This window comes from Stenella coeruleoalba (assembly GCF_951394435.1).
Source record: "Stenella coeruleoalba genome assembly, chromosome: 19".
Classification (NCBI taxonomy): Eukaryota; Metazoa; Chordata; class Mammalia; order Artiodactyla; family Delphinidae; genus Stenella; species Stenella coeruleoalba.
In genome coordinates this window covers 53265037-53292520 of record NC_137165.1, presented here as the reverse complement: position 1 = coordinate 53292520, position 27484 = coordinate 53265037, and the positions used below count along the sequence as shown (strand labels likewise).

At 47.2% G+C, this 27484-nt stretch overlaps 1 protein-coding gene across 1 annotated transcript in view; it reads right to left on the bottom strand.

Annotated features, from left to right (window-relative positions):
* The window catches only part of UBE2O (ubiquitin conjugating enzyme E2 O), a 56365-nt gene extending 30574 nt beyond the window's left edge, over positions 1-25791 (bottom strand). Inside the window, exon 1 of the mRNA XM_079906219.1 lies at positions 25125-25791. Within this exon, the coding sequence (XP_079762345.1) occupies positions 25125-25541 (417 nt within the window). The 5' untranslated portion in view covers positions 25542-25791. The remainder of the gene's footprint in view (positions 1-25124) is intronic.
* Positions 25792-27484: the final 1693 nt, after the last annotated feature.

Genomic DNA, 27484 nt, shown 5'->3' with positions numbered 1-27484 from the left:
CACGCACTGCAACGAAGAGTAGCCCCCGCTCGCCACAACCAGAGAAAGCCCGCCCACAGGACGAAGACCCAATGCAGCCAAAAATAAAAACAACAACAAAACGCTTCACAGCTTTCCACTGACTGAAATCTGAGGGTTGAGTTCCAGAAATCCAGGTAGAATAACCACTTAAGAAACAGACTTTAAAACAGTAATACTTCAACCTTCACTCTTAACACCCCACGTTCCTGATGCTCACAAAGCCAAGAGAAGGAAGCATTTCAGAAAAAGAGCTGCTCCACACAGATGACAGTGACCCGACAAGCAAAAACAACACTACTTCGGAGAAGCAGCAAGAACAAGCAAGGTGAGGCCGTCCGTCCCGCTGTTGTTTTGAGTCAGCCAGCCTTTCGACAATATTAAGTCCAGTTTTGATCACTACACTAAGAGAATGTGGAGAAGTCTGAGAAGGTTCAGAGCAGTGCTAGAAACAGTATCTATGAGGAAAGAGGGAAACAACTTCCAGGAGAGAAGCCCAGGACTGTAATTTCTGCCGTCAAGTCTATGGCTTTCCTGGGAATATGGAACAATTCTAAATGTCAGTGGAGAATTTAAAGTAGGGGTGGCTGGGCTAAAGGAAGAAACCAGGGTCAGAAATTACTCTCCAGAACGGGCTTCCGGAATGTCGATCTGCATATCGTTAAAGACCCTCACGGAGCAGACACCCTCCATCCTTCCTGGGTCAGACCCGCCCTGCCCAGCGGGGCAGCCACCAGCCTCGTCCGGCGACTAAGCGCTTGAAATGTGATGTCTGAATCAGGATGTGCTGGAACACAGAGAGGATTACAAAGACTTACTACGAAGAACGCAAACTACCTCATGAATGTTTTTTTACATCCGTTATATGTTCAAACAATGTCTTGGCTCTATACTGGCTTAAATAAAATATATTACAATTAATTTCACCTGCTCCTTTTTACATTTAAAGAATTGAGGCCATGAGAAAAAAGACTTTCAATAGAAAGTGAGACTACTTTCTATGGAACAGCGTTGGTTTAAACCAGTGAATTCTTTAAAAAAAAAAACAAAAACAACAAAGAGTTCCGAAGGGCTTAACAACACAAAACAGCAACGCCCTGTCTTACTGTCTCAGTAGCGCTCCCCTGAGAAAACCACTTTCTAATTTCTTAGCAGTTTGAGTATTTACCCATATACATAAACAATATGCTTGCACCTCTAATTCCTAAGTTATTAACTGTGGACATTACCTAGGGACCTCCTGTTTCTTACCCGTCCCGTGACAACCCCTTACCTTGAGTCCATCCTTCTGACAGTTCTGCAGCTTTGACAGAAACAACCTGAATGGAGTGCTGGAATGGAGTAAACGCGGCTCACAGCTGGACTGAGTGTGCTCTGTGGATACACACAACCTGTGTACGGATTGAGAACTCTATCAAATAGCTATCCCTAACTTTTCCAAACATGCTCACACAATCCATCAGGTGACTCTGGGTTCTGTCTCTCTTCCTTGGAGATCTCTCTCCTGCAGAATTCCAGCCTGCCTCTCCAACAGCCTGCCTGTGGGGGAATCTCGTTTTCTGGATGCCAGAAAACTCCCTTGTCTTGGTGAAGCGCACCTCCCACCAGCTTCTGGAGGAAGGTCCACGGGAGGCACATTTTTCCAGTCCTTGCAGGCCTGAGAAGAAATACTCGTCAGGTAACTGGCTGGATGTGAAACTCCCAGAGAACATCGAGGGCTCTGCTCTTGTCTTCCACCCCGAGGCCTGTCGTTAACTGGCACTTTTGCTCTGTTTATATTCACTGTGATCCCTGCGGATTTATTTGTTACCTTTAGGGCTTTCTGCCTACCACGCTTTTTCTTTGCTCTTTTTTCTGGTGAAATGACCTAGTTTTTATAATTCTGGATATTTTCCCTCTATTGGTTTGAAGGCTTCCAATCCTATTTCTATCCTTAACATTTTAATATGTCTACTTGACTCAGACGATCTAAAGCAAATCAGTATCCCTCCCACTCTTGCCAAACAGTTCAAAGATCTTAGAAAGCGTTAATTTTCAGATAATCCCCTCTCTCATTTCCATTGATTGTTTGTCAGGATTTCAGTTTTTAACTCTCCTCAAGTCAGTAATGATCACCGTTTTATAAGTTAATGATGATTTAGCTCTACCGCACGTTTCTGCCGTATCTGTACGCCATTTCTTTTTGTCTCTCTCTCCTGGGTTTAGTTTCCTTCTTCCTGAAGTACAATGAAGGTCTGTGAGTGAATGAACTTAGTTTTTCTTTCTGTGAAAAATGCCTGTATTTTGTTCTCACTATACTATAGAAAGATAAGCTGGTCACTGAAAACTAAGCTCATTTTCCTCGGCGCACTGAAGATTTTATTCCATCGTGGTCTGGCCTCACTGTTACTACTTAGACATCTGCTGAGCATCACTGCTGAACCTCGGGAGCAATCCGTCTTTTCCTCTCAAGCTGCTTTTAAGATGCTCTTGATTCCTCTGGGAACTCCATCCGACTCTGCCTGGGCCCCTCCTCCCACCCTCTGAGCTTGGCACTTCCCTTCCCTCAATACCATCTACACCATCTCTCTGGATCTCTGTGCTAATCCTACTTCGCTTCTTCAGATCTATTTTCCAGTTCATATAATTCTCTCTTGTGGTGTGTCTATTCTGCTATTTAACATTTCCACTGGGTTCTATATGCAACGATTAGAGTTTTCATTGTAGAGATTTTATTTGGCTCTTTTAAAAAACAGTCTCTAAAACGTACTGTATCTTATTCTTTCCTTGATTTCTATTCTTTCTTTAAGCCCTTCAATCACTTTAAACGTTACATTTAATCTCATTATCTGAAGTTTTAAAATGCTGGAAATCCTCCTGTTTGTTGTGACAGCTGACTCTTCCTTATGATTTTTCTGTATGTTTAGTAATTTCTCAGCACGAGCTCATCATTTGTGGAAATCACAGGATTCCAAGTGGCCTGCGTTGTGGAAGGGTCATTCTACAGAAGTTTTGCTTTTCTTTCTGCAAGGACCTCCAGGAGCGTCACCAGCCTGGTGCTGGCTTGGGGATTCCTGAAAGTGGGTATTATAAATACAGACCTCAAACTCAGATGTTTCAATCGCTCATGGGAGACTTCCCCTAACACCTCACGGTGTGGGGCAGTGATAAACTTCCTCGCCATTTCTCTGGCTTCATGGGGGAGATTCTGTCACATCTTTTTTTTTTTCCCTTTTACCAGGGAATAGTCCTTTGAGGGGATTTCTATTTCAATTCGATACATTTTCATTAAAATCCAGACTTCTATTATTGTTAGGGCCTGTTTTAGGGCCCAATAAATACCCCTCAGGGCTGCTATGACATCAGCAGCCTATTCTGCTCTGGTTTTAGGTTCCCTCTTTGATTCTGGTGTCCTGTTATCCCTTTTCTTTCTTATATGCTTAGCTACATTTAAAATGTTTGTTATATTTTAATAGCACTTCTAAGTGACTGTAGTAAGAGTGGTTCTACGTTAGCTCAATCTACCATGTCAGATTGGAAACCTACTACTCCACTGCCTCCGGCTTCCCAGGAGGTTGAAAATCCGATGCATCTTCATTCCCAATCTTTTTTATGCGACTGTTTTCTCTCTTTGGAAGCTTTATCCCCAGTGTTCTGGAATTACACAATGTGCCAGCTAGGACTTTTTCCATGCACCATCCTGGAACCTTGTGATCTTCAATTCTGGAAACATTTCCGATTTCCTTGATCCATTTCTGCCCTTCATTTTCCCTTTCTCTCTTTATAGATCTCCTAGATGTCAGATACTTTATTGTATTTGGTGGGAGTCTTTGTCAACTCTTTTCTTCTAATATTATGTTTGTAATTTCCAAGAATTATTTCTTGTTCTGATTTTTATAGCATCCTGTTTTATTTCATTGACAAAATATTGACTCTTATTTCAGGCTATTCACTATGTGTTCTGAGGGTTTCTTCTGTCCGCAGTATCAACTGCTTCCTCCGACACATCTTTCTCTTGTTTGTTCTAGCCTCTACCCTTCATGCTGGGAGCTTTCTGAATATGCTGTGATCCTTGGCTGTCCATTCCTATTTTAAAATGAGTCATCAGGGAAATCTTTGTGGTGATGGTACAGTCATGTACCTCGACTGCTGAGGTGGTTACATGAAGCTGCATGTGATAAAATGGCATAGAACTGTACACACATCGTATACATGTCAATTTCCTGGTTTTGCTATTGTCTGTGGTTATGTACAATGTAACCATTGGGGGAAACTGGATGAAAGGTGCAGGGGACCTCTCTGTATCATTTTTGCAACTTCTTATGAATCTATAATTATTTCAAAATAAAAAATATAAAAGTAGGGGCTTCCCTGGTGGCGCAGTGGTTGAGAGTCTGCCTGTCGATGCAGGGGACCCGGGTTCGTGCCCCAGTCTGGGAAGATCCCACATGCCGCTGGGAGCGGCTGGGCCCGTGAGCCATGGCCGCTGAGCCTGTGCATCTGGAGCCTGTGCTCCGCAACGGGAGAGGCTGCAACAGTGAGAGGCCCGTGTACCGCAAAAAAAAAAAAAAAAAAAAAATATATATATATATATATATATATATATATATATATACACACACACACACATACATACATAAAAGTTGAGGTAATAAAAAGATGATGGAAGCTTTGTGGACACAGCAAGCCTTTGGACTAGTACTGATCATATTAGCTGGGGTAGCATCTAGCTTTTGCTTTGAGGGACTGCCAAACACTAACAACTGCTGGCCTGTCTCCGACACTGTTCCTTCTCCAGAGGGAAGTCCTCCAACCCCGCGCCTGGCCTGATCTCAGGCTACGGGATTTCCCCTTGAGCATACAGACGTCCATGAATCCCCCTTTCAGCCCAGGGTTACACTGACCCCTTCGCTCCACCTGAGGTTCCTCATCTAGAGTCTCCAGTTTGATTTCTCCGGAACATCAACCTCTGCGCTCGCGTGGGCGGAGGGGATAAGTATTCTCTGTACTAGTGGGCAGGTAACTTGGGGAATTGAATTTCTCCCTATACAGACCCTCAGTTAATCCCTCTGTCTTTAGGCCCAGACCGCACTCGAGGACACCAGGCTTCCCACACTGCTCCTCCCTGGGCCGTGTCTCTGAGGCACCAAACATTTCAGCTCCTGCTCTGCTGCTGCAGTCACCGTCCATCATCCACAACTTGAAACCTACTGTCAATTGTCTTCTCTCGCATTCTTTCTCCTCGTGGGCTTAGACATTTTTTAAGTTCTTTTTTTTTAAATAAATTGTATTTATTTATTTATTTTTGGCTGCATTGGGTCTTCCTTGCTGTGCGTGGGCTTTCTCTGGTTGCGGTGAGCGGGGGCTACCCTTTGTTGCAGTGCGCCGGCTTCTCATTGCAGTGGCTTCTCTTATTGTGGAGCACAGGCTCTAGGCGCGTGGGCTTCAGTAGCTGTGGCACGCGGGCTCTAGAGCGCAGGCTCAGTAGTTGTGGCGCACGGGCTTAGTTGCTCTGCAGCACGTGGGATCATCCTGGGCCAGGGCTCAAACCCATGTCCCCTGCACTGGCAGGCGGATTCTTAACCACTGCACCACGCGGGAAGCCCTAAAAAATCCTTTTACTGTCATTTTAGAAGGGCTTCTGGAGGAAGTGGAAATAAATGTGTTCAATCGCCCCTGTTTACCTAAATATACCATGCCAACCAGAGCTCTTTAACCTTAATTTTCCAAAGTACTTACACATAACCATGGGACACATGGTTGAAGACGGAGAGACGGTAATGTGTCAACAGAAACAAGAAATCACAAATTCAAAAATGAGAAATCCTCAGTTTCGACAATCACTTACAAGTATTTGCACACTACCTACTAGACACCAGTGTATCTTTGAAGGGCTCTTCCAGTATTGCTGCTCCAAGATTCGAAATGGTGGGAAGGGAAAAGAGAGCACAACTCCCTTAGAAAGTGCCCCAATCACCTGAAAAGGCCACCTGTCTGCCCCTACAAATAGCTTTTTGTTTCAAATGTCGGAGAAACTTTAAATTCCATAGATCGCTGTGATTCAACCATGACAGTCAGAACTGATCCAGGACAAAGCTGGGCTCCAGGTGGGAGAGACTCACTGTCAGTGTAGAGCAACAGGCACGAGTAATCAACACTTTACACACTTACAAAATTAAATGAGACTCTTAAATGCTAACCTAAAAACAATCGCTGAGAAAGTCACAGGACATAAATAGCAGTACACGTGCCCCTCGGCAGACAGTCATGCTGCTTAAGGAGGGAGGATCTGTGAAGCAGCGGCGGCCAAGACACACTCGGAAAGCCAAGGGCCTCTGGGAACCAAGCGCTGTTTGTCACACACAGGCATCCTCTCACTGTTTCAGCACAAGCATGCCTTCAACCTGCCGAAGGGCTACAGAAACGACGCAGTTACCAAAGTACATTCATGTCAAGCAACAAGCATTTCATCATCTACTGCATAAGAAATATTATAATCCGTACTGCGAGAACGAGCCAAGAAAAACAAAAAAAGATGGTATAGCCTCTGCCTTTGAGAAACTTCAACTGTAAATGGCATACCATGCATAGTTCATGTGACTGGTACGTATGTGAAATGCTGCCCCACTGTCCAAGAAGCCCTATTCAACAGCCCCTTTCTTATTCTAGAGTGACTGTGGAGCAACAGATGGAAAACAATCAGAACTCAGTTCTTAGAAAGATTTAGAACTTAAAGACCTTTCAGTTTATAAGGGTCTCAAATCCTCTAGAGCATATTTAAGTAGGAAAGGAGGTTAAATCTCAATGTAATGCAAGACACCTGGCACAGACCCCTACGCCATGCACAGGGCACCTACCACAGACCTGCTAGAGTCTAAAGAACACCCAAATGCAGGGTCTCAGAGGCAAGCCAACACATAACCCAATTAGAAAAATAGACATCAGGGGCTTCCCTGGTGGCGCAGTGGTTGAGAGTCCGCCTGCCGATGCAGGGGACATGGGTTCGTGCCCCGGTCCGGGAAGATCCCACATGCCACAGAGCGGCTGGGCCCGTGAGCCATGGCCACTGAGCCTGTGCGTCCAGAGCCTGTGCTCCACGACGGGAGAGGCCACAACAGTGAGAGGCCCATGTACCGCAAAAAATAAAAAATAAAAAAATAAAAAAATAGACATAGGATTTATGTGAATAGACATTTCTCCAAAGAAAATATACAAATGGCTAACAAGCACATGAAAAGACACTCAACATCATTAGCATAATGCACATCGCATCACAATGTGATACCACTGCACTAGGATGGCTATAATCAAAAGACTGATAATAACAAGTGTTGGTGAGGATGTGGAAAAACTGGAACCCTCAAACACTGTTGGTGGAAATGTAAAATGGTGCAGCCACTCTGAAAAACAGTTTGGCAGGTGCTCAAAAGAATAAACACAACCCAGCAATCCTACTCCTGGGTATAGTACCCAAGAGAACTGAAATATATATGTCCACAGAAAAACTTGTACAGCACACAAATGCACGTAGGAGCACTATTCAAAATAGCCAAAAGGGGGCTTCCCTGGTGGCGCAGTGGTTGAGAGTCCACCTGCCAATGCAGGGGACGCGGGTTCGTGCCCCAGTCCGGGAAGATCCCGCATGCCGCGGAGCGGCTGGGCCCATGAGCCATGGCCGCTGAGCCTGCGCGTCGCCACGGGAGAGGCCACAACAGTGAGAGGCCCGCGTACTGAAGAAGAAGAAGAAAAAAAAAACACCTCACAGAAAAAGAGGTCAGATTTGTGGTTACCAGAGGCAGCCGGTGGGGTGGAGGGGGAACTGCAGGAAGGTGGTCAAAGGTATCAACTTTCAGTTATAAGGTAAATAAGCACTAAGGATGTAACGTACAACACGATAAATACAATTAACACTGCCGTATGTTATATAGGAAAGTTGAGAGTGAATCCTAAGAGTCCTCGTCACAAGGAAAACAGTATTTTTTCTTTTATTTTGTATCTATGAGATGATGGATGTTCACTAAACCTACTGTGGTCATCATTTCGTGATATATTTAAGTCAGATCATCGTGCTGCACACCTTAAACTTATACAGTGCTGTATGTCAACTATATCTCAATAAAACTGGGGGGAAAGCAGAGGCAAATTTTCAATATCATTTTTCTATGTTAATAGTTTAAAAAAATCTAATTCAGTCTCACTGCAGAACCATCACAGAGAAATTCTAAACAGGGTGTTAAAATATGCCTAGTCTCGTAAAAAAAAATTATATATATATATGCACAGAATAGACTATATCTGGTCATAGTGGTGGAAATGGTAGGAAGGAAACAAACATTTCGTTACATACTCTTTTAAACCTCTTGAATGTTGTTCCATTTGCATATATTATCTATTTAAACACACACACACACACACACACACACACACACACACACACACACACGCATTAAGATTTCAATTTAAAGTCAGTCTTACAGGGCAGACAAGCTAATTAGCAATATTCCCCTAAACCTGCAATCATACGTACTGTGCGGGCTCCCAAACATGACGAAGAAACTGAAGCAGAGATAAACGATTCCCCGTTAGTAGTAACTGCTGGCCAGCGCTATGCTGAGCGGTGCTCAGGGTGATCTCATCCAATTCCCAGCAACTGTACAAGATGCTGTCTACGGGTCTGGCTGTGGACACAGCAATTGCAGGTCTACATGCTGACGCCAAGCCCTGTGTCTGAACACCTCCTGTCCCTCCGCCTTCCCACCCCAGCTTACTCACTGCCTCCTCGTCCAGCCCTCTGCCTGGGGAATGCACACGCCCTGAGCTGAAGGCACAACAGACCGGCCTGCCCATCCTGCAGGGCTCAGGGAAACCCCCTGGCACAAGAAGGGCTTACTTCTTGGCAACAGGGGCGCGGCCACAAAAAGGCCCAGTCAGCTAACCTGAGCTCTAGTCCTCGAGATGCTGCCAACTAGCTGGGTACTCCTGCATAAGTCACAAAAAGCCTCACCATTGTGCTGGGAAATAGGCGTTCTAAGATGGAAGTGTAAGTGGGTACCACTTGGGGGGGGCGTGACACTTAGCAAAGTGAATCAAATCTTAAAAATATGTTCTGGGGGGCTTCCCTGGTGGCGCAGTGGTTGAGAGTCCGCCTGCCGATGCAGGGGACGCAGGTTCGTGCCCCGGTCCGGGAAGATCCCACATGCCACGGAGCGGCTGGGCCCATGAGCCATGGCCGCTCAGCCTGCGCGTCACAACGGGAGAGGCCACAACAGTGAGAGGCCCGCGTACCGCAAAAAAAAAAAAAAAAAAAAAAAAAAACATTCTGGGACTTCCCTGGTGGTCCAGTGGTTAAGACGCCGTGCTCCCAATGCAGCGGGCCTGGAATCGACCCCTGATCAGGGAACTAGATCCCACACGCATGGCGCAACTAAGAGTCCGCATGCCGCAACACTGCGTGCTGAAACAAAGATCCCATGTTGCTGCAAAGAAGACCCGGCGCAGCCTAAATAAATATATAAATAAGTAAATAAATAAATATTAAAAAAATGTACTCCTATCCCTTGACCAGTAATTTCATTTAGGAATTTATCCTAAGAAATTTAACAAGATAGAAAAAAAAGTAGTATAAGATGTTAGTCCCATCATTTAAAACTGTGAAAAACAGGCAACGAACTAGCTTGTCAAAAGAGACTGGTTAAAGAACTGGTTTCATCCATCTGATGGAATTACGGGAATTCATTAAAAATCACGCTGTCAAAAAAATTTTGTTTTTAGTATTTATTTATTTATTTAATTTGGTTGCACCGGGTCTTAGCTGTGGCATGCATGTGGGATCTAGATCCCTGACTAGGGATCGAATCCGGGCCCCTGCATTGGGAGCTCGGAGTCTTAACCACTGCGCCACCTCAAAAACTTTTTTTGAAATGGGGAGAAAATGTTACGAAATAGAAACACCTCCACCTCTGAACACCCAACTTCGGAACACTGTAGACAGGCCCAAAGCCACATTCCAGAAAGCAAACAGTCCTACTCGGCCTTTCCGATTGTGCCTGCAGTGAGTCTGCATGTGTTCCACAAACGTTAATCCCATCACATCTGAAAAGAGCAAAGGCAGTGGGCACCACAGCTGCTGTTAAAAGAACTTGAATATGCAGGCTCCCAAGGTTACAGATGACAATTCCAATAAAGAGAACGCAGAAAGAGCATGATGAATCGTACTTGAAGAGTAGTTTATGGGATGAGCTGATCAACAGAGGAAATGACCCTGAAGGGCTGAGCAAACCCCTGTGAGGTGCCCACAGTGCTGGCCTTTCTGAGGAAGAGGGACGGATGGGTGCAAAGACCCAAGACCCGGGCACCTCCTCAGCCAATGTCTGCTGTGGGTTCAGCAGAAGGCTCGGACCTGAGACCCGAAAGCCGAGGCAAGGTAAAAGTGGCAAAGGTTTTTGTTATTGGTGTTCTTTGTTTCTGAAAGACAATCTGGGAATAAGTCTTTAGACTCGAGCCCAAGAGAATCAGTGTGCATCAAAGCGTGAGGAGTCGCCTGCACAGCGACAAATCTGACAGAGTTCCGACGCAGATGACACTGTCGTGGGAAACGTGCGTTTTAGAACACTGACCAGCAAAGGGACGCAAACTGTCTGGGTTTAAAGCTTCCACTGTTCTGTGGAAATACACGTGGGTACTGCAAACTTGAACTCCTCCTGGACACTTGCAAACGGTCCAGTTTACGTTTGTTAAGTGGTGTGGGACAGGAGGAGGGATTACGCACAGCATGTATTTGCGAAAACAAATAGTTATATGTTCATAGAAGACTAGAATAACCATCCACTGAAATGATAAAAAGCAGTTACACTGGAGTGGTGGGATCATAGGAGACTTTTTTTAACCTACTTTTTGTATGTTCTTGCAATTTTGTATCAAGTATGTATAAGTAACTTAATATAACTTGCAATCAGAAAAAATAAAAAAGCTATCAATCTAAGACAAATAAGAGAATAACCCACCAATTTTTCTTCAGTGTTGGACCACAGAGACTGAACAACAGGATGTTAAGTCTGCACTTTCCCTACGTCCCTGACCCTGGGTGCCTACACTCCCACGCCCTCCGCGTTCACCTGTCTACCCACTGCCGCTCTTTCTGCCAGCGGCTGCCCTCTACTCTCCACAAGTGCTCTCCATGGTTACAGGTGGCTTCCGACACCCTTCTCTCAGAGAGCATCTTGCTTGACCCCTTCTCTCTGGCATCAAAAGCTGTTGAACAAAGTTCTTCAGTAAGATAACTCTTAGGGAAGAGGATGAAGTGTGGCTTAGGTAAAGAAAGATCAATTAGAAGGGTTTTTCCAACATTTGAAAGGCAATTATGCTAAATGCAATATGGTACCATAGATTTGGACCCTGGAACAGAAGAAAGACATTAGTGGAAAACTAATCCAAGTAGAAGTGTGTAGTTTAGCTAATCGTGTGGAACCAATGTTAGCTTCTTGCTTTTGACAAATATACCGTGTTACATAAGATGTTAACATTGGGGGGAAGCTGGGTGAAGGGTATACCAGGATCTTTGCAACTTTTCTGTAAATCTAAATAGTGTCGTTTTTTTTTTTCTTCTTTTTTTTGTGGTACACGGGCTTCTCACTGTTGTGGCCTCTCCCGTTGCGGAGCACAGGCTACGGACACACAGGCTCAGTGGCCATGGCTCATGGGCCTAGCCGGACTGGGGCACGAACCCGTGTCCCCTGCATCGGCAGGCGGACTCTCAACCACTGTGCCACCAGGGAAGCCCAGTGTTTATTTTTAAAATGCAATTATGAGGGCATGAAATAGGACAACAATAAGAATGAAAGAAAGATGGGGGGGCTTCCCTGGTGGCGCAGCGGTTGAGAGTCCGCCTGCCGATGCAGGGGACGCGGGTTCGTGCCCCGGTCCGGGAAGATCCAGCTGCCGTGGAGCAGCTGGGCCCGTGAGCCATGGCCGCTGAGCCTGTGCGTCTGGAGCCTGTGCTCCGCAACGGGAGAGGCCACAACAGTGAGAGGCCTGCATACCGAAAAAAAAAAAAAAAAAAGAGAGAGGCCTGCATACCGAAAAAAAAAGAAAGATGGGGGACAGACTGAACACATATTTCCAAGGCAGGTATCTCCCTAAGACACAGCACATCCAAAACAGAGTCCTCACCCTCTGTTCCCATCGCTATTACTGGAGGGACATCACCTGGTCGTGCCCTTGGGAAGCCCGGGTCTCTGCCACATGTCCCCTCACTCCCTGAACGCTGGGGGACCACATGTCTGCAGTGAATGGCTATTACTCTTGCAAATGGTTACCGTTTAATGAGGACAGAGCTTCAGTTTGGGGAGACGAAAATGTCCTGGAGATGGATGGTGGAGAAGGTCGCACAAAAACGTGACTATACTTAATGCCACTGAACTGTACACTTAAAAATGGTAAATTTTATGTTACGCATACTTTGCCACAATAAAAAACAAGAAACGTAATGGCTCCTCGACTCCCTCCTGATCATCCCGGCACCTGGCCTGCCGACGCCCACTGCTGCAGCCCTGTCAGTGCTACATGTGCTCTGCTTCTTACTCCCCAGAAGCCTTTCCTGCCTTTGTGCCCCGCGGAGCAAAGCTTCCCCAACACCCCTCCACCTCTCTAACCCCATGACCCTAACTCAAAGCTTTACGACTGCTGTCTCAGATTCAACAGAGTCCTAATTTCACTTGGGAGTTAGGTCCCCAGGTCAAACTGAGCACCAGCAAAATTATCCTTGAAAACTTCCTGACGCCATCACTAAGTCCAACACACCAGCTTTCCCTCTGAAGTCCTTGGGTTACACTTAGGGCCATTTTGTTTGAAAAATCAGTACTTTCAACACTCTGCGTGAGCCATGCATATATATATGTATGTGCAAATTCAACGTACAGAAGACACAACTCACTTGCCCTGTATGTAAAAGCCTCCTAACTGGTCTCCAGGGTCCCCAGCTCCTCTATGATCTCCAGGATCCCCAGCTCCCCCACCTAATCCATCTTGTGAGCTGCTGCCAGATCATTCACTCATTCACTGCAAACTCTGAAGTGGCTCCTCATTATGTAAAAAAAAAAACCACAAAACAAAACCGGAAACAAAAAAACCAAACTCCTGAGTCTATCATTCAAAGACCTTTATAAACACAGAGCAAGTGTGATGCAGTCTTTGAAGGGCAACTGCCTGGTTTAACCCAAGCTCTTCCACTTACTACGTGACCTTGGGCAGCCTCAGACCCGTCCTCGTCTGTTAAATAGTAACACCTGTTTCACAGGGACAGTGCCTAGAACGTAGCAGGTGCACGATAAACGTTGACTGTTATTATTTGCAATCAGATTCAAGCACATTTGCTGGCACTCTCTCTCTCACCTGCCTTCTCCTCACCCCCACCTCTAGCTCAGCAGTTCTCAAAATGTGGCCTAGGGATCCCTGAGGCCCTTTAAGGAGGTCCAAAGTCAAAACTTCCTCAAAATACTATTAAGGTGTTACTTGCTCTGTTCACTCTCGTCCTCTCACAAGTCTATGGTGGAATTTTCCAGAGGCGACATGATGTGATGATGTCACTGTTCTGATGGCTAACAGAATGTGTGCCTGGGTATTCCTGAGTTTTAAATTTTGTTTAAATTTCTTATACGGTAAATATCAATACAACCCATATAAATGAAAGCTCACTGGGGGCCTCAATAATTTTTAAGTCTAAAGGAGCTCTAAGGCCAAGTGAACTATCGCTCCGGAATGTTGCCCAAACTTCCGGCCTCTCTTGTCTTTGTTCACATTGGTCTTCCCACTTAGGACACCCTTCCCTCCCAGCACTGTGATTCCAAATTCTTACCTTTCAAGAGCTAGCCCAAAACCTGCCTCCAGGAAAGCTTTTCCTAATGCTCTCCTACCAAACTCTCTTTTGAGTGTTCACTGCACCTTCAGATGGAACCTTATGTGCACTCCTTCATTCACTCATGAAACAAACATCAGTGCTGCTTTGGGCCAGTCCTGTTCTAGGCACTGAGAGCAGAGACGTTTCTGACCCCTTCCTTTCTGATGCGGGAGACAGCAACGAAGGAAATGAAGTAATAAAATCTCAGAGACTGCAGGTGCTATGAAGAAAATAAAGCGCTCGAAGGGGTTAGAGGGCTGCTGTTCTCTCCTGCCAGACTCAGTTTCTCGAGCAGTGCTATCCAATACAGTAGCCGCTAGAGAAAGGAGAATGTCAAACATTTCAACAGTAATTTTTATACTGATTACACGTTGGCAGGATGTTTTTGATACATTGGATTAAAATACATTACAATTAATTTCACCTGTTTTCTATTTTCTTTTCAAATGTGGTTCCTTATTAAGGTTAAAATTACGAGACCTGGCTTACATCATATGTCCATTGCTCAGGACCCTTCCAGAGCACAGGCTGGCCAACTGTGGCTTACAGGCCAAATCCAGCCTGCTGTCTCTTTTCTTGTGTGTGTGTGGTATGCGGGCCTCTCACTGTTGTGGCCTCTCCCGTTGTGGACGGAGCACAGGCTCCGGACGCATAGGCTCAGCGGCCATGGCTCACGGGCCCAGCCGCTCCGCGGCATGTGGGATCTTCCCAGACCGGGGCACGAACCCATGTCCCCTGCATCGGCAGGCGGACTCTCAACCACTGCGCCACCAGGGAAGCCCCACTGCCTCTTTTTTAAAGTAAAATCTTATCGGAACACAGCCCATGCCCAGTTGTTTGCTTACTGTCTCTGAATGTTTTCACACTGCCTCAGCAAAGGTGAGTAGATGTGAAGGAGACAGTATAGCCTGCTAAGCCGAAAATATTTCTACCTGGCCCTTTATGGAAGTCTGCTGGCCCCTGATCTAGAGGGCAGGGTCTGGGGGGGTCTCCACCTTCCACAGCACCCAGCAGTTGCAGGGGCAGCTGTGTACCCAGTGAAAAGAGCCCAAGGGATTTCCCTGGCGGTCCAGTGGCTAAGAATCCACTTCCAATGCAGGGGACTCGGTTCAAGGGGAACTAAGATCCCACATGCCTTGGGGCAACTAAGCCCACGCACAGCGACGAAAGAGCCACGAAAGATCCCGCGTGCGGCGAGCAAGACCCGACACAGCCAAAAATAAATACATTAATTAATTAATTAAAAAAGAAAGAAAGAAAGAGAAGAGAGCCCGAGCTTTGGCAGCACAAACATCCCAGGCCAGCCCCTCACTAGTTGTGTGCCTTGAGTGAGTTACAGGCATCCTCTCGGTTTTAATCTCTTCCTCTCTAAAATGGGGACACTGGCCACTTTAGGGAAAGAGAAAGATGACACACGCAAAGCAAGCATTACACTTCCTGGCACACGGCAGGCACCCCGCCGGTACTGGCTGGCTGAAGGACAGCAATTTCCATCATTTTTCTCTTGGACTGGTTGCATTATACTCATGACAACTGTCATATATTTTCACCCTAAAAAGAAATTAAGTCCAATGAAACGTCTCAGCGACAGCTGTGTACTAATATTGGCCAGTAGGCAAAAGGGTAGTGGGGAAGAAAACAGGTCTTTCTACCACTATGACCTGAAAGCACTGCCTGGTTTTTAAAGGCAACTTAATTTCCCTTCCCTCCTGTGGCCCCATCTTTTGACAATTTCTGGCATTAACACTGCTACTAGAAGACTAAGCAGAAGGGTGACAAAAACGTCAAACCAGCTGTATATGCTTAAAACTTGGGATAGGGGGTAGATTAAAAACTGAAACTATTGAAATCAACAGGGCTTTTAAGGACCTACGTATCAGTCCAATTCAAAGGGTAGTTAGTCCCATCAAGCAGAACCTGCATCACAGGGAGCATATTAGACGTGCAGGTCCTCAGGCCCACCCACCCCAGTCTGTTTCAGAAGAATCTGCATTAACAAGAGCCAGGTGATTCCATGCAATCAGCCTTTACAAGTGCCGATCAGATATCATTTACCCACGCTTTCCCCACTCCCCCACCACTGATAAACAGGGATGGTTAGAGCCTTTTTTTTTTTTTTTTTTTTTTTTGCGGTTCGCGGGCATCTCACCGCTGTGGCCTCTCCCGTTGCGGAGCACAGGCTCCAGATGCACAGGCTCAGCGGCCATGGCTCACGGGCCCAGCCGCTCCGCGGCATGTGGGATCTTCCCGGACCAGGGCACGAACCCGCGTCCCCTGCATCGGCAGGCGGACTCTCACCCACCGCGCCACCAGGGAAGCCCCCAAATCCATTTTTTTTTTTTTTTTTTTTGCGGTACGCGGGCCTCTCACTGCTGCAGCCCCTCCCGTCGCAGAGCACAGGCTCCGGACGCGCAGGCTCAGCAGCCAGGTTCACGGACCCAGCCGCTCTGAGGCATGTGGGATCCTCCCGGACCGGGGCACGAACCCGCGTCCCCTACATCGGCAGGCGGACTCTCAACCACTGCGCCACCAGGGTAGCCCCCAGATCCATTTTTAATTGAAGGAGTTACTCACTCCTACACGTGAGTCACTCAGAATATAAGCTTTCACAGAAAGCTCTCTTTCTCAAGAAGCGTCCAACCCAGGGAGAGAACCCAAGTGTGTCGTCTAAGTGCCACAGGGCTTGAGACGCAGGGAACAGCGCAACTGATTTGGGGAAACAGATTAGCTGGAGTCACCTGAAGAGGCTGGAGGCCATGTGAAACATAGGTGAGGAGCCTTGAAGACAAGCTAAGGCATGACAAGCGGCTGGGGGTCAGCCTCGGGTCCTGGGTCTGGAGGCAGGGAGACCAGGAGAGGAGTCTGGACACGAGGCAACCAGAGAGCGAACCAGTCCAGGAGAAAGGACATGCAGAGGATGCAAGAGGCGTTTCAAACAAAGATTTAATGACAAATTAGAATGGGGGCCTGACACCAAAGCTACAGACAACAAAAGAAAAAACAGACAAATTTGGGCTTCATGGAAATTTTAAAACTGTATGCGTCAAGAGATTACCAACAGAGTAAAAAGGCAACCCAGAGAATGGGGGAAAATGTTTGCAAATCACATATCTGATAAAGGATTAATATCCAGAATACAGAGAGAACTCCTAAAACTCAACAACAACGAAAAAACAAACAACCCAATTCAAACATGGGCAAATGACTTGGAATAAAAGGTTCTTCAAAGAAGATATACAAGTGACCAATAAGCACATGAAAAGATGCCCAACATCGCTTATCATCTGGGAAACGCAAATCAAAACTACAATGAGATATTACCTCACACCCAGCAGGATGGCTATGATCAAAAAATAAATAAATAAAAATAACAAACTAGGATATGGAGAAATTGGGACCCTTGTGCCCTGTTGGTGGGAATGTAAAATGGTATCACTGCTATGGAAAAACAGTGTGGCAGTTGCTCAAAAAAGTAAAAATGGAATTACTATATGATCCAGCAATTCCACTTCTGAGTATATCCCAAAAGAACTGAAAACAGGATCACAAAGAAATATTTGTACACCCATTTTCATAGCAGCATTATTCATAATAGGGAAAAAAAATTAGAATGGGAGCCCAGAAAGGTAAATTTAAAATGATCCCAAATGTTCTGATTTTTAGAAGATGTACACTTGAGTATTTAGAGGTGACTGTCACCATGTCTGCTACTAACTTACCAATGGCTCAGGAGGAAACATTCGCATACTCTCACACACACAGATAAAGCAAACTTGGCAGAAGGTTAACTGCTGACTCAAGATGGTTGTTGGTAATTAGTAATCACTGGACTAGTCGTCCAACTTTTCTGTATGTTTGAAATTTTTTCATAATAAAAAGTTGGGAAAAGGAATTTTTAAAATTCCATAGATTTGGGGTGGGGAGGGCAGTTACACGTGAGAAGTCTGAGGCTCTAGATGACAGGACAGGGCTAGCAAGAAAGCAGTTGGGAACGCGCTGTGGACGTGGAAGTCGTGTAAATGCAGATACCAGCTGCACTGCAGGAGCAGATGACAGCACTGAAGAAAAGACAGGAGGAGAGGAGAACCTCTGAGAGAGGTTAAGACGAAAAAGGTAAAAGAGAGAAAAATTCACTACAGCCAGTATAGTGGAACCCAGTGGAAGAAAGGTTCCAGTAGGAGGGTGACGGACCATATTAACAAGGTTGGCAGGTCAAAAGGACAGGAACTGAGAAAAAATCAGTGAGTACAGTGACCAGGAATTCACTGGTCCTTCAGAAGAGCTGTTCACACCCAGTGGTGTGAGGCCAGAAGAAGAAAGGCTTGGGGTGTGCCAGTCACAAGGAAACGGAGGCACACCCCCTTCTCATCACGGGGTGCTGGGGTGCCCCCCAAAGCACACCAGGGTGGGCGAGATGCTCTTCCTTCCTCACCCTGAAGGTGATATCATCAGCCTTCAGGGCCCTCGAACTCCCTTAAGTAATTACACAGAGCAGACAAATAGGATGCTTTCAACACGGAGTATGTCACGTCCTGATGCTGCCAGGAGCCACGCAAGAGACAGAGAGTGTGTGTGTCTGTATTCCTGCCCGCCTGTACTTACAGGGGGCCGGCAAGGACAGTCCTGTGGATATGCCTGTCAAGACGGCTTCACTAGCCCTCATCACAGCAGCATCTCCCACAAAGAGGATCAAAATTAAAACAAGGAGGAAGAACCTCATCAGAGCTGCGGAGTGTGAAAGACCAGCTCTCGCTTGCAGGATGCAAATGAAGAACGCTCTTAATACTGCAGGAACTCTCTCCAGCAGCTGGGGGGGGTTCATTTTATTGCTGAATAGGATTGACTGCTTTTTCCTTTTTTTTTTTTAAAGCACTACTCAGTTAAATTTTTTTAACTGCTCAGATTGTCACAGTTAGAATGAATTTTTACCAGGTATAGTTATGCTATCAATTTAAACCAGAAGTGACCTGGTAAGCGTCTCATTCCTTTGACCTCGCTGCAGAAAATAAAAGGTTTCCGTCTCTCAAAATATGCAAACCAAAAACCCCTCAGCCAGTCAACTGGATTTAACCCAAAAAGGACATGCATTCCAGCACTTACTGCCTAGCTGAATACTCCTGAACAGTGTATCATTTGCCTCAATGTTTAAATCATAAAACCTTTTTCACAATCCTGCTTAAGAACACAGTATACCTGCGGACAAAACTGACCAAAAGATCCATTCAACACAGTCCGCCTGCACTGAAGGACACGAAATCCTCAACCGCAGAGTGCAGCTGAAGAGCAAAACAAGGGCAAAGAAGCTTGGAGTAGATAAACGCAGAGGGCTCCCATTAACATGATTCAGTCCTATTCTGAACTACAAAAAATTCCAGTAAGCGTTTTGCTCTTCTCTGTCTGTAACCACACGTCAGGTGGCTCCTAATAAAGCCCCCCGAGGCCGGGGGAAATGTCAGCAAGAGAAGAAATTCTGAACGTGTGTCCCTGCTCAGTAAGAGCTGCCACTGTGGACGCAGCTGCGTGAAAACCTCGACTTTCTCAGGGCTTAGCATCGAGCCGCCAGGCCAGTGAAGCCTCAGGGAGGAGCTACAGTTAGAAACACCAAACTGCCAGTAAGTACAAGTGACAGCACCTTGTAAACTGAAAAGCACTTTGTTAACGGTCCTGATGGCCATTTCCCCCTTTTGAGCACCCTCCCACCCCGATCCAGAAGCTGCCTAACTCCGAAAGTTCTTTCAATCGGAATAGAAGCACAGATTACGTCTTCCAAGGGTTAAGGCTTTTTAAGAGAGAACCCACTCATCACCGAAATCGCCCTAAATTCAACTCTGAGGGGACCACAGGGTCAGCTAACACTGATCACGGGTCCAGCATTGTTGTGACGGCAATTCACGTCACACACTATACCTGCACCCCTCTTGTAAAGTACTGGCCCCATAGATGTTCCACTGGATTCCATGAGGCCCCTGGGGAAAAGAGTAAAAAAGAGAAAAAGTTCCTTTCAATGGAACAGGAAAATGACAAAGAAAAAAGTAGGAATACCAGTGATGTGGGGACGGGGAAAACACTAAAAGACCTGCAATGTCCTAAAGCCAAAACAGGTGGGGAGCAGAGTCTGCCGGGAAACTGACAGGAGAAGGGACTGGAACTGAGCGGAACTCAGCCTCTCTCCGAGGAGTCCTTCCGAACCTGAACCTGACTCGTGACTCAGCATTCCCAGCCGGAGGGTGACAACAGCAGCAGGAGAGGGGGCACGAGGTCAGGCTGGATTTCCTAACACCAACCTTTTCTAAGACAACACAGAAAGACCAGTTACTCAGACCTGCTCTGCTATGGGAGATGCAGGTGGGGAATCAGACTTACAAAGGTTCCTTACACTCAACATCTAGGGGTGTTCACAAGTTCTCCGGAAATAAAATGTGTTTTCTGACCATTATTTTGATAACGACCGAGGGGCCAGGGAATGACAACTGTAGAAGAGAAGCGCCCTGCAGCGCCACCATGGTGTTTCCCCCCGACGCCTGCTCCCAGCCATGATCCCCTCCCTTGCGGCCGCTGGTCCACCTCCCACCCACCCCAGTGCCCTGCCCTTTCTCCTCACCTGCGCTTCCCGCCTACTCCACTATGACTTCTAAGTGTGCAAAGACTGGAGGATTAATGCCAATCACAGGGTCTGTGACTCATGTTTGATTAGGGAACTCGCTATATTAACGACCTGTGAATCCTCAGATGACAGCAAACTATATTTACTTCCATTTGTATTTGGGTTCCTCCACTTATTAGCAGTGTGACATTGGACAAGTTACTCAACTTCTCTGCTCCTCAGTTTCCTCCTCTGAAATACAGGGATGATAACAGTACCTAATTCACAGGGGCACTGCAAGCATTAAGTGAGCAACACACATAACGCACTTACGGAGTGCCCAGCACGTGGTACCACAATAATGAGAAGAACAAACATTATGTAATCTTTAAGTACAAAAGCAATACTCTGTCATCCCTATAATTCATAATCCCGTTACCTGTCTTTTGGGAATTTCAAAAGATGCCTCCTGGATTCTGGAAGATATACATAACATACATACACATTCATTCCCTCCCCCTCCTGGAGGCTGGTGGACTTCGGCAGACGTTACTTTAAACGTGCACTACTGAATTTCTTATAAAGTAACAGAGGAGTGAAGATCATGAGTATTTATAGAAGAGGCTTAATAAAGAAATCAAATCTATAATCCACCAGGTCACAAGCAACAACATCATCAAACAGGAATTCCTACACCCCTGAGACAAACCCCTGTGGTGCACCTTTTGCTTCTCTTTCGAGTGGCATCACCCTATGACACATGGACGTGATCTCCTGCAGGGACGGGGCTGGCTCTGTCTGATGGACATCAGGATGGTGTCTGCTAAGAGCCAAGTGGCTGCTACGGGCACCACCTGGCGACACTTCTGGTTATTCCACCTGTGCAGGCTCATTTCAGGGGCTAGAAAGACAGACCTCGTATTTTATTGCAGAGAGACAAAATGAGGCAGTGACAAGGCCAAGGTCATTCAGAGTAGGTGACAGACAGGAAGAGCACCCAAGGGTTTTGACTTCCAATCACGGGACACAAACACACGCCCTTCATCTGGTGAAAGTGCCCTTGAGTCAGGTGGCGAGCCAGACAGAGGCACCACGAAGGCACTGAGGCCTAGGAGTTAGAAACCAGAAGCCAAGGGGCGAAGACTAAAATCACAGAACAACGGTGAGATGCCACAAGCGCTGTGATCCTACCTGAATAAAATGCAATTAGATGCACTTAGTCCTGCATCTTGCTTAACCTTACATCACTAAGAACAACTGCTTTTAATGAGCCCAGCACCTGGACAAGAGAAGGAAGCAAACTTCGCAGGCTGTGATGCGACACTTAAATAGCTTTCCCCATGGAAATGATGGCCTGAGTAGGAGACAAAAATAGGCTGAAAAGCCAATTCCTGACATCAGGGATGCTACACACACACACACCCCACACGAAACATCTCACAAAAGCAGGATGATCACGAACAGACAGCTTTAATTTAGACATGAAATTTCAAGCCAGGTAAGACCCTGAAAGTTGTGGCAACTGAGAGCAAAAGACAACGCACGAGAGATGGGAAAGCAAAGGAAAGCTAAAGCAGTGTAAACAGGAAGGCCCTAAACCTGGACAGACAGCAATTAGCTCTCTTCCTTATAGGGGCCACTCTGTCCAACCATCTCACGTGGAGACCAGAAAGACCCACCACGTCTAGCCAATGCTCGAGAAGGGGAAGAGGCTATCGGCATTTGGCTTTATTCCAAACATTTACTCAAAGGATGACCGCTGATGGGGATGGGGCAAATCTCCGCATAGGAGATCCACGGCCAAATGGGAAAAGTTTCAAGTAGATAAATCAGCTCCCACGCTGAAGGGGTCAGGAGCTCCGGGAAAGGAAGGAGCACGAACCGCGCGCTTCTTTTACGTCCTGAAGAAGCGTAACTTTGGCTGCTTGAAGCCTCAGGCGCTGGACCATAAATTCCAGTTTCTAGGAAGAACTCCTTATTTTATTTCTGTTGATAATTTTCATGGTAGTGGCCAGGAGGGGATAGGACTTGTTGGCCAGCCTCTTCATCTCTCTCTCTGAATTTTCTGAATTTGTTCATTAAAAACTTAAAAGAAATTAAGAGACTAAGATTACTCATTGTCTACCGTACTAACACAAAAACTACAAAAACACTCCACAGCCTACTAAACAACCCACACTAACAGGACGCTACTTACAAAATGCCAATAGGTGGCAGCTTTAAAAAGAAAGAAGTTTCCCAAGATTGTCACTAGTTTATTCTATCAGTAACTGGGTTCTCAAATCTCATAACCAGATTAGTGCGGGACTAGGAATCAGAACCTAAATGCTCAGTCTCGGTCTAATGGTCTTTCCTTTACGGCACACCGTCACCTCAATGGATTCATAAGGAGTGGGAGGTGAGAAGGAAAATCTTCCTAAACCACAATGCTGCAAGGTCCCAGGACCCACCCCGTCACCCTAGTGGGTGGTCAGGAGCAAAGCAAGAGAGACACTCAGCTGACCAGGGTCATCTGTGCCTACGGCTCTGGGTAACAGAGAGGTGCCTATCAGGTATAAACTCGCCTCCCCCTCCCCAGTAAGCCTACTCTCAAACCCTAAAAGCAGCAGTGGGTCCTGCCATCCATGAACAGACACTACATGTCATCGCTTCCTAGAATTCTTATATCCCTTAGCTTCTGCCAAGCTCAGAAGCTGCAGAAGCTACAATGGCAAAGAAAACATCACCAGTGGAGCCACGATGGATTCCAACAAATTCAAAGCAAGTCAAGACGGCAGCTTCAAAATATATCCAAGCTGGTGCCTTGAAGCTACTTTCTACTAGATTCCAAAATAGGTATTTTAAGTCAAACTTCGTATAATTACACACGGTGGGGGGAGGCAGACTGAACATAACTGTAAACAAAGTTAACCACCAGTGTCAAGATGAACAGGAACAACAACTGATAAACATGGCAGCTCCCGGCAGTGAGCTAGGCCTGCCTCCCTGAGTCCCAGGGCAGGAGGCCATGACAGAGTAAAACGAGTTCCGTTCCAAAGTCACAAACCTTTAGAGAAGATGGTTAGGGAAAAACATTTTTTAAGAACCCACGGGAAAACGCTAGCAACCATTTGCTAGTGTGACAATGCACAAACACAGCGTAAAGAGCAAAAATCTTCCCTTCCCAACACGGCGACACTGGTGGTAATTTTTAAGAAGCATTCTGCTGCAAAAAGTAATCTTTTCCACATACTTTTGCATGAACTTATCGTTTTCTCTCCGAGTCAGAGAAGCTACCACCTGATTTGTATTTCTCTGAGGGGAAGCCAGGGGTCCTGTGTGCAGATTTCTATGTCTGTGGATGCCCGTGCGCTGGCCAGGAAAAAGACCTTGCTGGTATCAGCAGTCACTTCTGCCACTAGGAAATGGATCATAGGCTCTTCCTGGGAGTGGGGCCTTTTTCCCCGCCTGAGCTGTCATCACAGACCCCTTGTGCAGGTCACCTTTGTCTCCCAGGGTGTGAGAAACCCAGATCAACTTCTAAAGTGCCCTCCCCTGAAATCACACCACTCAACATCCCAGGCAGCTAAACCAGCCCAGGCCTTATTCCTGCTTCCCAACACAGCAATACTGGTGGTAATTTTTAAGAAGCATTCGAAATGTTTTCTTGAAGGAGAGAAGGAGGAGGAGATGAAGAAGGGGTGAAAAATACAGGGGGCGTGTGTGTCTGTCTGAATCACTGATAGGAATTCACACTCAAGAAAACAAGTCATGAAAACCACCAAACCAACCCTGGTCACAGTTTCAGGTTTATGACAATGAATGCTTTTTGCAGTTTTGTAAAACTGCAGTATTCACCAACATCATAAGAGAGTCTGACGTTTCCTTAATGGCCTCAGGTAAAAAAAAAAACCCTTCAGGTTTCCAAATGGGTGGCTCTCCTCCATCCACAGTTCTATAGTTTTTTTTTTTTCCAATTAGTCCAACTGTACTTAAGAGTCATCAATCCCAGTCAGCAGCTGTCACATCCCTCCCTGCTCCCCCAGTACTATTAATATCACAGCTCTGATTGTTAATGATTTACTCAAAGTTCCCTGCAGCAATTAAAACGAGACAACAAGGTAAAACACAAAGGAGTTGGTTTTCTTCACCCATAATAACGCATTCTGTAATCTAGTGAACTTCTTGGGGTTTTATGTCGGCCGCGATTTTCACCTCTATCTTTGTTTTGGAATGCCACAACCCCTCCCTGCACGGACCGGACCGGCACGGCCTTCCTTTCTGGATGCACAATGCACCATGTAGCTCCTTGGGGGTCAGCAAAACGCCGCACCGGTGTAAAGCCGAGCGTGCCCGAGAGCCCCAGGAGTTCCCCCCACTAGAGTGGGTCCACATACACAATCTTGAGGCCGACACCGCAGCCTAGTACGGCTTGGAAGTCCTCCGTGTGCGGAAGCCCGGGGCCCGGTGGCCCAGGGCTGGTGCAATGACTTTGCACCGGAGCGTCCCCTCCGCTGAGGCTTGTCCTCCCACCTCGGCCCACTGCAGTTGCACCATTCCGGGCAGCGACCCGCACGTCTCCACTCCTACCCTAGGGCTCTAGCTGCCAACTCGGTCCTCCGTCGGCCCCCGGCCCCGGCCCCCGCCCGCCGGCCCGCCGCCCAGCCGCACCTTGGTCTCCTTCACGTGCTGCTTGACGCCCTCCGGGTACCACTGGACGCGCACGTAGCCGCGGCGCAGCGGGCTGGCCCGGCCCTCCTCGTGGCCCGCGCCCCCCGCCTCGGAGCAGCCCGAGCTCCCGCGGCCCTCCTCCTCGCCCTCCGAGTCCGAGTCCTCGCCGTGGATGAGGCGCACCAGCCCGAAGTGCACCGAGCCGCGGTAACGGCCCGACACCAGGTCGTGAGAGAAGAGCAGCCGCTGCGAGCCGGCTTCGGGACCGGAGTCCGAGGACGGCCCGGAGGCCGAGTCCGGGGCGGGCGCCGGCGCCGGGGCGGGGGCTGCGTCCGGGGCCGAGGTCTCGTCCGGGGCCGTGTCTGGGACCTGGGCGGGAGCCGAGACTGCGGGCGCGGGTGCTGCTGGATCCGCCATAACTGCTCTGCGCGAGTCTCGGGCGGCGGCGGCGGCGGCGGCGGCAGCAGCAGCAGCAGCAGCAGCAGCAGCGGCAGCAGAAACGGCAGCAGCGGCGGCGACGAAAGAGGCGCGGGCAGGCGGGGCCAGCCGGCGCCGGGGGCGGAACCACGGCGCGCTGACGTGACCTTACGTGCCGTCGTCGTCAGGAAACCGAGATGCGGTTGCTAGGGGCTACCGCCTTGTCGCTAGGGGACGCTGGAGATTCTGCCTGGGGCGGGGGACGTGGTGGGAACGGATGAACTCCACGAGGGCGAGCGGGGCCAGAGGGGATAAAAGTAGAGGGAGCGGGCAGGGGTGGGGACCCAGGAGGAGGAAGTAGAGTGGTCACCGAGGAAAAGGGGAGTGGCCGAGGTGGGACGGAGGATGGTCCGAAGAGTGTCAACAACACTTAATGAGCTCCCCTGGCGTCTCCAGTCTAGTCATAGGCACTGAGAGGGATACAGAAAGAACAAGGTACAGTTTCTGTCCTCTAGGTGTTTACAATCTAGTTGGGGAGGCAAAACATGTACTATACACATTAAATAGCTTAAAAGCAGCTCCAAGGCAGCTTGTAAGCAAGGCCACATAGAGAGTGTATCTAGAGTGTATTGCTTTAGGGAATTCCGTGCACAGCCTGGAAGGTTATGACCCCTCAGGGATTGGTCAAGGGGTTGGTGAAGGAGTCCCAGAGAAAGATCAGAAAGGTAAGCAAGTTGGGCTTCCCTGGTGGCACAGTAGTTTAGAATCCGCCTGCCAATGCAGGGGACACGGGTTCGAGCCCTGGTCCGGGAAGATCCCACATACCGCAGAGCAACTAAGCCCGTGCACCACAACTGTTGAGCCTGCGCTTTAGAGCCCGAGAGCCACAACTACTGAGCCCGCGCGCCGAAACTACTGAACCTTGAGTGCCTAGAGCCCGTGCTCCGCAACAAGAGAAGCCACCGCAATGAGAAGCCCGTGCACCACAATGAAGAGTAGCCCCCGCTCGCCGCAACTAGAGAAAGCCCGCGCGCAACAACGGAGACCCCACGCAGCCAAAAATAAATAAAATTAAATAAATAAGAAAGGTAAGCAAGTGTTAGTGGCCCCTGTGGTTTGGCTTTAAATACATCTAAATGAGTTCAAAGCTCGTTGAGGCTTTTGCATGGCAAGAGGTAGGATAGTGAGGTAGTTAAGAGTAGAAGCCATAGGGGATTCCCCGGTGGCGCAGTGTGAGAATCTGCCTGACAATGCAGGGTACATGAGTTCAATCCCAGGCCCGAGAAGATCCCACATGCTGTGGAGGTACTGAGCCCGCGCACCTAGAGCCCGTGCTCCGCAACAATAGAAGCCACCACAATGAGAACATAACTGTAAACAAAATTGATTCCAATTTTCAGCACTGCCACTTACTAGTCTTATAAAATTGGCAAGCTGATAAACTTGTTTTCACCTTAATTTTCTCATCTGTAAAATTGGGGAGGTAATAGCAGTACCCGTCTCATCTGGCATTTGAGAGGATTAAGTGAAATAGACCAGTGCCTGGCATATAGTTCCCTCAATAAAGGAACTTTTTTTATAATATTACATTATTATAATATTTCAAGCCCCCTGCCTAGACTAAAATTCTAGATTGGAAGAACTCTTAGACCTATGATCTGCTCCAGATTGCCATTTTAAAATATAAAAAGTAATTATACTAATGTGTCTCCTAAGTAAGTTCCAAATGATTTAGATGTATTCTCAGCAGACAGATTCATAATGGGTTGTTGAAAGGAAATTAGGAATAATCAAGCTATAGCCCTCACCTTTCTCAGTTAAAATCTTTTTTCTTTTCCCACAATTTTCTGCAAGACCATCAATGGAAGATTAGTAAGATGATTCAATATTACAGTATTTAGTTTCTTCCAGAAAGTCATTGGGTACTTTATAGACTGCCGAGG